This window comes from Hypanus sabinus, chromosome 6 (assembly GCF_030144855.1).
Source record: "Hypanus sabinus isolate sHypSab1 chromosome 6, sHypSab1.hap1, whole genome shotgun sequence".
Taxonomy (NCBI): domain Eukaryota; kingdom Metazoa; phylum Chordata; class Chondrichthyes; order Myliobatiformes; family Dasyatidae; genus Hypanus; species Hypanus sabinus.
The window spans coordinates 62,945,705-62,958,022 of NC_082711.1; the positions used below are offsets into that span (position 1 = coordinate 62,945,705).

Here is a 12,318-nt window from a genome sequence, read left to right on the forward strand (position 1 = left end):
CCACACACTTATCCACACAGATTTTGAAGTTGCTCACAACTGTGGCATTTTCACTTAGATTCAAAGATGAATCCCTGAATATTGTCCAGTCCATTGACTCAAAGCAGCCCGGTAAGTGTACCTCCATCTCTCTTGACCATACCTTCTTGGTTCTCACCACTGACACTGCAGTCTTTAGTCTCTGCCTTTACGCTGGGAGTAGAAGTAAAGACAAGTGATCAGATTTTCCAAAGTGAGGGTGCGGGATGGCACAGTAAGTATTCTTGATGGTGACATAACAGTAGCCAAGTGTGTTAGCTCTCCTGGTTCCACAGGTGATATGTTGGTGGTAGCTGTTCGGAATTTTTCAAGTTGACCTGTTTGAAATCCCCCACGATGATAGGGAAGGTATCAGTGTGTGCTGTTTTGTGCCTGCTGATTAAGGAGCTTAGCTCCTCCTGCACTGGCCTGAGATGGAATGTTCATCACTACCAGGATGAGGGTGGAAACCTCTCTCGGCAGATAATAAGGACGACATTTGACTGCTAAATTGTTCCTGATTGGGTAGGCAGGACTGAGACAGAACAGCCACATCTGTGCACCATGATGAATTAACTATACAGCATATTCCACCTCCTCTGCCTTTAAAAGACTGAGCTATCCAGTCTTTACAGTGAATGATTAAGCCATCAAGCAATCCTAAATAGCAGGGATAGCCACATTCCCATGAACCAAAGTACACATCAGACCCTGATGCCCCCCTTTGTACAGCAATCTTGCTCCAAGGTCTTCAATTTTCCACAGACTGTACATTCACCAGAAGGATAGTCAAGAGTAAGGGTCTAAAGCCTCTGCACATCAATCTTACTGCAGCCCAGCATGCTTTCCTCGCTTCCCCTTTCTTAAAGGGAATCTGAACTGAGTCGATAGTCCAGGATCCATCTATTTTGAATGTCGATTTTTTTTTTTTTAAACATCTTAAAATGATGTTGCTTACTGTAAGTAAACAGGGCTGTGAATTTCTGCTGTAGTGACCCTGAATAAGAAAATTTGATGGTTCCCATCAGAGCTGCACGTAATGGATTACCCCTTACCGTCAACATCTTTAAGAACCTTCCATCCAGTTGCATGAGGCTTAGCTTTAGTAAATTATTTTAATGCAGAACATTCACAATTGTTTCTGAATCTGCGTTTGAAATTAATTTATTTACCATTTTAATTCTCTAATTCAATTAGATATCCCAGTGTTTATGCTGGTAGTTCTCCAAGAGTTACTTGCATTTAAAAACATTTTTAAAAATCATCCTTCATAAGTTGTGTATTTTCCTCAGATCCAATATAAAACTGAGAACTGCATTTACTGCTTATGGTAGAAAGTCTAACCTAAGTTTGATAAGTCACTTAAGAGCCAAAAGAGCTTCCATTACAACTTAAATTAATATTTGATTAATACAATGGAAGCAGCAATTCCATCCTTTTGTAATTTATTGTGAGTAATAAATCAAATGAAAGGTGGGTGTGTGTGTGTATATACACACACACACACTCTCACACACTCACTCTCACTTCTGGAATTTTGCCATGTTTAAAAAGTAGTTATTTGCATACTTCATAAGACTTTGTTCGATAGTCACGAGAATTCAAACTAGCTGCATTCTTAGGACGAATCACTGCGATGTATGTATCTTCTGGATCATTGAGACTGCCCATGGCTACTTCACTCCATTTGCTAAGCTGTAACCACTGTGCCAGTTCATCTGCAGATAAAAAAAAGACAATTTCACATTAGACGAAGATTTCAAATTGGTCCCAATCTGCCCTGAGGTAAGCACGTATGAAGATTTTATGCGAAGCAGTTTACACAAAAAAGACAAGATTTCAATTAACAGTAGTATTCTGGAAATCTGAAATTCCTTTCTTCAGATTTTATTTTCTAGAATTGTCAATTTTCCAGTAACTTTTAAACAAATAATTTCCCTATGCATTCCCAGTAACTACCTATTCAATATATGTATACTGTAATTGATTTACTTGTTTGTTTATTATTATATATTTTTCCTTTTTCTGTATTATGTATTTGCATTGAACTGCTGCTAAGTTAACAAATTTCATGACACATGCCGGTGATAAACCTGATTCTAATTCTAACTTAATGCCCAGTTCATTATATTGCTTCAAATTTTATATTCAATGTAGATGCTATGTTTCATAAATTAAACTGTGCCATAGTATACGAAAGTTAAAGTACTTCAATGACGAAAAGCACAACTTTTTTAATACTTTATAACCAAAAATCAGACACTTTAACCAGAATCCTGCAGCAGCAAAATGAAAAAATAATTTCCATTACACTTTGAAACATGCAATAGCTTTGGGATGCCTGCCATTTGTATTTTTATAAGAAAATGCAGAAGCACTTTCCTGCTGATCACAGATGTTACAGCAATGAAAGATGTTTATTTACCCACTATTACATTCAAACTGCAATTATGTATAAATATAAATTCAAGTAGGTGAGATAGGATAGAGTTTTTAGATGAGGAAACATAGTAACTCAATCTTACATAGGTCTTTGGAGTATTGCTGGTGGACAAATATGGAGAGGTCAGAGTGGGAATAGCCACAAACTGTTGAAAGTTTAGGGTTCTCTCTGAGATACTGACAATGAACTTTTAGATGCCTGTCACCCAAATTCTCCAGCCCATTTACACTTGGTTGGCGCTTACTCATAGACCGTTCCAATGAAATGCAACATCTCATCTTCTATCTTTATGCATTAAGCACAGAGTACTTAACACTGAATTCAATAATTTCAAACAATGATTTCCATTTGTGTCAGCACTGGCTAGTTGTGATGCATGATCATTAACCTGATATGTGAACTCTATTTTTCAGTGTCCACATTGCACCTTGATCTGCTGAGTATCTTCAAAATTCCAGATTTATTGTATTTATGATTTCTTGCAAGTCCAGTGCTTTAGTTTTACATCCTACAATTTTCAGTGATTTTTTTCCCCCTCTTCTGCTTTCATTGATCTCCTTCAATATGCATCTCCTCCAGAAAGACAAATATTCATCACCCCCTCACAGAAAGCAAGCTAATACTTGTCTCGATTGTCTCGGTCTTCTTACTTCCTTCACATTGCAGACATTCAATATGTTGTCATCTGAACAGGATTGGAAAAGCTGCATGAAGTTGTAAACTCAGCCAGCTCCATCATGGGTATTATTCTCCGCAGCATCAAAGATACCTCCACAAGCTGATGCCTCAAAAAGGTGGCATCCATCATTAAGGACCCTCTTCACCCATGCCTTCTCATTGTTACTATCACAGAGGTAGTACTAGAGTCTCAAAAGACACACTTAACGTTTCAGAAACAGCTTCTTCCCACTGCCATTAGATAGCTAAATGGACAAAAAAAACCCTCACTATTTTTTTGTTCTCTTATTGCACTACTTAATAATTTGTATTTTTGTTATAGTAATTTAGTTATCTATTGTGTACTGCAGTACAACATATTTCACAACACATGCCAGTCATATTATATAACCATATAACAATCACAGCACGGAAACAGGCCATCTTGGCCCTCCTAGTCCGTGCCGAACCCTTAATCTCACCTAGTCCCACCTACCCGCACTCAGCCCATAACCCTCCACTCCTTTCCTGTCCATATACCTATCCAATTTTACCTTAAATGACACAACTGAACTGGCCTCTACTACTTCTACAGGAAGCTCATTCCACACAGCTATCACTCTTTGAGTAAAGAAATACCCCCTCGTGTTTCCCTTAAACTTCTGCCCCCTAACTCTCAAATCATGTCCTCTAGTTTGAATCTCCAAACTGATTCTGATCTCAACTTAAAAGGGATTTGCTTTTAACGTTATCTCCACACAGATCATTACCCTGAAATGCTAACTCTGTTTCTCTTTCCCAGACACGTAGTAAACTGAATATTCCCAGCACTATTTGCTTTTATTTCAGATTTCCAGTAGAAGAGCAAATTTTAGATTTCGAAACATTTATTTTCCAAAAAATTTAATGTTAAAGTACTGTTTGTATTTCATTAAAGGAAGTGACATATTAAATAATAGGCCACTTTTCAAATAAAAACTTGATTACTTCGTAGTTATACAGCTCAGTGTATGATTAAACAAAGATAACAAACAGGATGCTAATGATCAATGACTTAATAAGTTGAATGAACCAAACTTATTAAATGAAACAGAAGAAGTTGTACAGCGAATCAAAATGAGTGAAGGACAATCAAACTAAAAACAGAGTTTGGCAGATGTGACAGTTTAGCCTTCAAATCATTAATTCTTACACCATGGCAAAAGTGAGCATAGCAACAAGACACAAGATGGTTATCTACGTCATCAGGGTCTCTCCCAAGCAGAAACTTTGCAACACACAGGAGCTTCAAGACACGTTGTCCAAGTTCTTCTGAAGAAGCACAGAGATATTGACAAAGTTGAGCACCAGAAACAGTGGTCAGTCACAGAAACTCTGTGCAGCAACGAGATACATCAAACTGACGTCCCATCTAAATCAGAAGTCCGGTACTGGTTTCATAGAAACCACTTGAACCCTAATACAGCCCTTTACTGTCTGGAGAAGTCTTGTCAGAGGTGGTCTTCATGGAAGAATTGCTGCCAATAAGCCATTCCTCCAAAGTGGAAGCTAAGCCCAAAGACTCCTCTATGCATAAAAAGTAAAGGACTGAGGTGCTAAACAATGGCATAAACTGCTCTGGACTGACAAGACAACATTTGAAGTTTCTGGTTCAAGCAGGAGGCAGTTTGTCCACAGAAAAATAGGAGAGCACTACATGAGGAGTGTCTGCAACCAACAGTGACGCGCAGCGGAGGTTTGGGGCTGAGTTGGTGATCTGGTCAGAATTAATGGAATCCTCAATGCTGAGAAGTACAAGCAGATTCTCATCCATCAGGCAATACCATCAGAGAGGCGTCTGATTGGTCCCAACTTCATTCTGTAGCAGGACAATGCTACAAACACACGATCAAGATCATAAAGAACTATCTTCAGTGGAAAAAAATAAGGAGTTCTGCAACAGATGTTAAGCCCTGATCTCAACATTATTGAGGCTCTCCGGGATTACCTGGAGAGATAGAAGCGAGCGAGACAGCCAAAGTCTGCAGAAGAACTGTGGTAAGTTCTCAAAGATGCTTGGAACAACCTACCAGCTGACTTCCTGATAAAGCCACATGACAGTTTACCTAAGAGAATTAAAGTTTAAACACAAAAGGTGGTCATACAAATGTAAAGGGGGTTTCTTTTTTTCTTTGTTACTGTTGGGAAAGGGTTTCTTCATTTTGTTAACGAGCAGGAATGCTAATTTACTGATAACGAGAATGGTATTCCTTTGTAAACCAAATGGGGATTAATGTTCTTTCTTCTGAGTCTGTAAGCTTTTGTTGACCGGCTTTTGGGCAGATCGGCGCGAGGGGGTCGAGAGAGAGGACGCAATGCTGTAAGTTGGCCGAGGATCGGACCCCAAGCGGGGGTCTGAGGCCGGGAGCTACTCCGAGGAGGGGGGATGAAGCTAGATGTGCTTGGTTGACCACTCGGAGGGTCCTGAGCTGCGAGTTGAGGAGTTCGGAGGGTCCTGAGCTGCGAGTCGAGGAGTTCGGAGAGGATCGAATGGTGGCCAGAAGACTTCAGTAATTGAGCTCCAACGGTTGTGCACAAAGTGGTTTGGACTTTGATAAGTTTGGCGGGGCCGAAGGCTGCTCCCCCTAGACAAGAACGAGCTGAGCAAGCCTGAGGCGACCCAGGGGGTTACACAAAATATTGATTTGATTTAGTTTTTACTGTTGACTGTTCTTTATAGTAATTTTTTGATTTTCAGAAACTTTTCATTTTAATATTTTTGAAAGCATCTTCGCTTTGCAGAATTTTTTTTACATTCACCCAGTACTGTATAAAAAAAGACCAACTACCATTTAACTAAGTAACAAATGATGTATTTAAATGAAATCATAACAAATTAAAACATCACTAATACTACTACAGTATTATAAAACTGTATTAGCTCCTAGTAGATAACAGTGGAAGAATTCATCTGCTTTGTTCTTTTGAATGACTTTAAATGAACGAGATTGGCAGACACTGAATACAGATAACACACTGCCTTCATACAGTGCTTTCAACAATTACATCCTGCAAATCTTCATTGTGTATGTTGTAACATTCAAAATAACTGGTGATACATTCAAATTCTTTGTAGTTCCTAACTTGAAGTCGCTGCGATCTCCAAATCAAAATGCTTGAAATTGCAGTGAGCAAAAGTGTTCTGAATTGTCCTGCTGCTTATTTCTTGCCAACTACCAGTGACAAAAATCACAGCTTTTTGAACACAAATGCACATAAATGATACTATTTAAAAACTGTTAGCTCTAAGCATGGTGTCATTTCAAGTGCACATTTCTCATACTAGTTTCAGCAACAGGCTTCCGTCCCAATTATTAAAATAGTTTCCCAAATAATCGAAGGGAATTCCGGCTATTTTCTTGATTAGTTTTTGTTAAGAGTTATCCCAAATAAGCAGCTACCCTGATTAACCAATGCCACAATTAATTGGAATCCACTGTATATAAAAGGGTGGGCCAAGCACTCAGTATCCGCAGAACAAAAAGTCCTCTGCAGCACACAAAATGCTGGAGGAACTCAACAGGTCACGCAGCATCTATGGAAATGAATAAACAGTTGACGTTTCAAGCTGAGACCCTTCTTCAGGACTGAAAAGAAAGGGGGAAGATACCAGAATAAAAAAAGGTGGAGGAGGGGAAAAAGGCTAGCTAGAATGAAACAGGTGAAGCCTGGTGCTTGAGAAAGGTCATGGGCTGGAGAAGAAGGAATCTGATAGGAGAGGAGAGTGGACCATAGGAGAAAGGGAAGGAGTGGACCCAGGTTAATGTCATAGGCAGGTGAGAAGAGGCAAAAGGTCAGAGTGGACTAGAGGAAGTGGGGATGGGGGAAAGAGGGGAAGAAGGGGAATTTGTTTACCGGAAGGAGAAATCGATATTCATGCCATTAGGTTGGAAGGTACTCAGACAGAATATAAGGTGTTGCTTCTCCACCCTGTAGGAACCCCCTCATCTTAGCAAAAGAGGAAGCCATGAACCAACATGTTGGAATGGTAAAGGGAATCGAATTGAAATGTTTGGCTACCAGGAAGTCCTGCTTGTGGCAGATGGAGCGAATATGCTCAACAAAGTGGTCCCCCAACTTACGACAGATCTCACCACCATAGAGGATGGCCACATTGGGAGCACTGCACACAACAAGCAACCCCACTAGATTCGCAGGTGAAGTGTTGTTTCAACTGGAAAGACTGCCTGGGGTCCTGAATGGAGATGAGGGAGGTGTATGGGCAGGTGTAGCTCTTAGGCCATTTGCAGGAGTAAGTGCCGGGACCGAGATTAGTGGGAAGGGATGAACAGACAAGGGAACTGCGAAGGGAGTGATCCCTGCAGAAAGTGGAGGAGGGAGCTAAAGATATATCTAGTGGCAGAATCCCCTCCTACATAGTTCATAAACCTCTATTTTTCGTACATCCACCTGCCCATCTATGTATCTTTTAAATGACTATTTCATCAGGCTCTACAATCACCCTGGGCAATGCATTCCATCTACACACCACTGTGTTAAAAAAAAATGTCATCTCCCTTTAACTTTCCTCCACTCCTTTAAACAGATCTTCTCTGGTATTGGCCATGGCTCTTCTAGGAAAAAGATGCCGGCTGTCCACTTTACTCAAGCCTCTCAAAATCTTACACACCTTTGTCAAGTCACCTTTCATCCTCCTGCACTCTAAACAGAAAAGCCCCAGCTCATGCAACCTCTCCTCATATGACATGTTCTCTAATCTGGGCAGCAACCCCGTAAATCTCCTCTGCTCCTTCTCTAAAGCTTCTGCATCCTTCCTATACAGAGCCGTACACAACAGTCAAAATTATGGTTTAACCAGAGTTTTATAGAACTGCAACATTACATTAGTGTTCTTGAACTCAGTCCTCCCAACGAATTAAGTAGCATGTAATTTCTTAACCACCCTATCACACTGCACAGCGACTTTTGTTGATTATGTACTTTCATCCAGATATCCCTCTGTTGCTCGACACTGTCAAGAATCCTGCCATTACCCTTGTACTATGCCTTCAAATTTAACCTGCCAAAATGAATCATTTCACTTTTCCCAGTTGAACTCCTTCTGCCACTTTTCATCCCAAATCTGCATCTTGTCTATATCCTCTTGAAACCTACAACATCCTTTACTATATACAACACTTCAACCTTTCTGTAAGATTCACTCAGTTCCACACAAAAAAAGTCAACAGGTAATTCAGAAGAACCCTGAGAGCATCTAGTTCTGCAGTCAGCACTGTTCTAAATATTAATGAGCATGAGATTTCACCAGGAGGATATGGATAATGCCCACACCATAGCACAATGGTTGTCAAAACTGCACAGAAAAAGATGAGAAAAGACAGCTAAATGCACTGGAGATTCTATGTGCAGGCAAGCAGTCAGACATTTCTGAGGCTGCAAAAAAGGCTTGATGATGGCATATTTTCTCCCTGGTGCTAAGGCTCACTGAGAAGTACCAGTAATTCAAGTCTGAAAAGCCAGAGTGCATAGTCCTAAGCAGCAGGACCCCAAAAGACAGCAAGTATTCTTTCAACCCTCATCATCTTCATGGACACCCCACTCTGGATCTCTTTATTGCTAACTGCCGACAGGACATCAACCGTCTTGTTTTAAGAGTCTTGACGAAGGGTCTCAGCCCGAAACATCGACTGTGCTTCTTCCTATAGATGCTGCCAGGCCTGCTGCATTCCACCAGCATTTTGTGTGTATTGCAAGTATTCTTTGGATTATTTTATGCCACATGCCCATGAGTAACAAACAGGAGCATAAAAAGACTGTGCAAGAAAGTGAGAAAAACATTAGGGTAATACAGCTTGGTTTGATACTGGAATTCACTGAATGGTTCTGTTGTAGACCCATTATTTAATACAAGTTTAAGGCTGTTCAGAAGTGAAGTGCAAGATCAAGACAAATTTGGTAAGCAACCAAATTTTAGAAAATGTTTCCTCTTGACTGATGACGACAAGGTCATTAGTGATATCAAGATGCCAGATAGAGTGATTATTGCTGCTCTGCGTATCTTTGCTAAGAGTTATTGTGCAGTGAAGACCATGCCTGCTTCTACTGGGTATGAACAAAATCAAAAGATTCAGAGAGCATTTATTAGGTCACTGGCAGTTGAGGAAAACTCTGTTAATATAACAACTTTTCCTGTGGCAGACAACAGGTAGGTACTCTAGTTAGGATAATTGAACTGGTCGTCTTTCTTGGCAACAATTATGATTGATAGAGATTCCCTAGAATATCCTTGCCTTTACAGATGTGGAATTGAGGCAATGGCATTATGATTGAAGTTCAATAACAGCAATCAGGATTTCAGCACCATATACACCCATTGAGATGGCTAAGGATTTCTCATTGATATGGTGTAGCAAGGCTGAACAGAACAAGTTTCTGTGGAATGGAGTCACATGTAATCATGTCCTGAAAAGTGCTGCAGTTGACTTAGACTTCAAAATGTTTCTCTTAATAGGCATAGACACCCTTTCTACCCTTCATCCCATTCCTCAACCTCAATGGATTACATTGATTTCCCTTTGATTGACCCTCCAATTCACATTATGTTTGCAATTAATTAGCTCCTTGTTCTCCTCATCATTCATCAAATCATTCCATTTTCTGCCTGTTAGAGAAACCACAGGTCTCTTCAAAGGTGCAAATTACAGTTGACTCCAGGGCAGTCCTTAAACCATAGAGGCTCCTGTAAACTCAAATTTAACAGGTTGTTCAAGGGATTAGTTTCTAAAAAAAAGACAAGTTTGTTAAGCTTTGGCACTGATCTTGCTGAGGCAATACTTCTGTTGACACTAAAGTCATGGGTGCAAGTTGGAGGAGAGAATTGGGTAAATTTGGCAGTGACTGCTTAACTGACCATCAGTGCCTGTCATGGCACAGGCAGCACACACACATCTTTGTAATGTCTTGTTTTAGCACCCACCATGACTTGGGACTAGGGGATGGTGCTCGCTCTGACTACACAGGGTATATGTTGTGAAGCAGGGACTACAGACTGCACTGATCCCCAATTCAGAGTCTGGCATCCCAAAGCACCAGAGAGGTCCTACCAATGCAGTCTTCACAAAATCCTACAAATCTTTTATGCTAAATGAACCAAAAATCAGTGTCCACTCCCAGAACAATACTTGCTTCTTAAACCTAACACAGGACTGCTGAAATAAAAAAAAAACTTTGCTCCAAACTCAGGATTAGCAGGAGAGTTGAGAAAAGGCTTCCTGGATGTTCCCAAAGTACTAAACAAAGACTCTGATAAAGGTGTACAAGATGATGAGAGGCATTGATCGTGTGGATAGTTGGGGGCATTTTCCTAGGGCTGAAATGGCTAACATGAGAGGGCACAATGTTAAGGCGCTTAGAAGTAGGTACAGAGGCGATGTCAGGGGTAAGTTTATTTATGCAGAGAGCGGTAAGTGCATGGATTGAGCTGCCGGCAACGGTGGTGGAGGCGGATACAATAGGGTCTTTTTGAGACTCCTGGATAGGTAAATGGAGCTTAGAAAAAGAGGGCTATATAATTTCTAAGGCAAGTACATGCTCGGCACAGCATCGTGGACCGAAGGGCCTGTATTGCGCCGTAGGTTTTCTATGTTTCTAAAAGTAACATTCTCACCGGCAGCAGGATGGGACGAGGTGGGCCAGGTTTCTTTGCTGGGCACAAAAAAAAAGCAGTATAAGTGGCAAAAGGAACGCAGTACCCCGCTGTCTGTCACATCGACTACCTCCTACTCCACCTGTGGCAGTCTGTAGGTCCCACAAGGGCCTCGTTAAGTACAGGATTGCAGCAACAATAACAAACCAGACTCAAGTCTATCGCTTCTTCCCACTTCTGACAAAGGGTCACCGTCCTGAAAAGTTAACGGTTTCTCTCTCCACGGGCGTGTATTGAGATGCGGAGTATTTCCAACATTTCTATCTCCACTTCAATCCAGAGGATGAAGTGAGGTGGGGTCAGAGAACCGAGTAAAAACTTCACCAAACCAATGGACACAAAAAGAGAAGAAGCACCACGCCCATGATACTCACTCGGTAACGGTAAGTGTAAAAAAGATGACGAAGTTACACTTATCCCATCCGTAGGTGGCTCCACAAGCACTTAGTTCCGATATTTTACGGTTGCGACGTCGCCCCCGCCTCCGATCCGGTACTGCACATGCGCAGTGACCGCCGGGGCAGAGGTTGCCACCTCGCCGTTGGGGGGAAAGGAGGAAGGTGGGGAGTGTTTCCGGGTCAGAGGTGCCAGCTTTTGTTTTCATGCAGTCCGACTGGAATCGGCCGGGAGGAGAGGAGTGGTTGCTTGCGACGCCTCTTGGGTAACGACCTCTCTATTCCACCAAGCGCCGCCACTGTTTTGTCGGTGGCTTAGTGATAAGTTGCATGGAGAGGAGGCGGTTACCTTTCCCGAGCTGAGAGCTCCGGCTTCTTGAATGCCGGTTGTTGGGGCGCCATTGGGGATCGCGGCCTCTCTGGGGCACGGGACTCAGTTTATTCGCGGCGTTACTGTGCGCCGTCTCCGCTTGCGATTGCTGCGTCGGTTGGACAGTGCCGCTATAGATGGATGGGTTGGTTCTTAGCAACAGCGGCGGTACTAGGGCGCTAGGTGGTACTATGGTCCATTCCTTTGCCTGCATGGATGATGCTTGATCCGCTGGGTTCTTCCAGCAGTTTGCTTCAAGCATCTGTAGTCTCTTATGTAGTAGTACTTGAGTACTAGCAGTGCGATCAACACTTTCTTTCAGAAACTGTAAACATTAGGAAGTCTGCAGATGCTGGAAATTACAAAGCAACACACACAAAATGCTAGAGGAACTCAGCAGACAGGATCTATGGAAATAAACACTCGACGTTCCAGGCCTGAAGAAGGGTCTCGGCCCGAAGCGTTGACTGTTTATTCTTTCAAAAAACTGTTCTGCAGAATTGTTCACGTTGGAGGTTAGTCAGGAGAAACGCTGAGTTTATTGTTTCAAAAAAAAAAGCCGTCCATCATTCGTCTGTTTGAAATATATTTTGGTAGAAACAAGTGAGCAAATTTACATTCAATGCAGAGTGAAGTGGGAACGATGGGAAACGTGGCATTTTATTTACGCAGTACTGTATCTCGATTAGAAGTTATGTTCCGAGCCACTATTCCATGAGTTGGTATAATG

The 12,318-nt window shown here is 41.6% G+C and overlaps 2 protein-coding genes across 6 annotated transcripts in view; one reads left to right on the forward strand and one right to left on the reverse strand.

Moving 5' to 3' along the window:
- Positions 1-11,350, reverse strand: part of krit1 (KRIT1 ankyrin repeat containing) — a 47,099-nt gene extending 35,749 nt beyond the window's left edge. For 2 of the 3 annotated variants that reach the window (XM_059972294.1, XM_059972292.1), the window contains exons 1-2: positions 11,198-11,350; positions 1,588-1,736 (exon numbers count right to left, since the gene is read on the reverse strand). In XM_059972294.1, coding sequence (XP_059828277.1) covers positions 1,588-1,689 — 102 coding nt within the window. In that variant the 5' untranslated portion in view covers positions 1,690-1,736; positions 11,198-11,350. Of the gene's footprint in view, positions 1-1,587; positions 1,737-10,784; positions 11,077-11,197 lie in introns of those variants that run through there. The other variant, XM_059972293.1, reaches the window with a different exon arrangement.
- Positions 11,351-11,372: 22 nt separating this feature from the next.
- Positions 11,373-12,318, forward strand: part of ankib1a (ankyrin repeat and IBR domain containing 1a) — a 106,014-nt gene continuing 105,068 nt past the window's right edge. For 2 of the 3 annotated variants that reach the window (XM_059972289.1, XM_059972288.1), the window contains exon 1: positions 11,374-11,484. The gene's annotated coding sequence lies outside the window, so the exon portion shown is untranslated. Of the gene's footprint in view, positions 11,485-12,318 lie in introns of all 3 variants that reach the window. The other variant, XM_059972291.1, reaches the window with a different exon arrangement.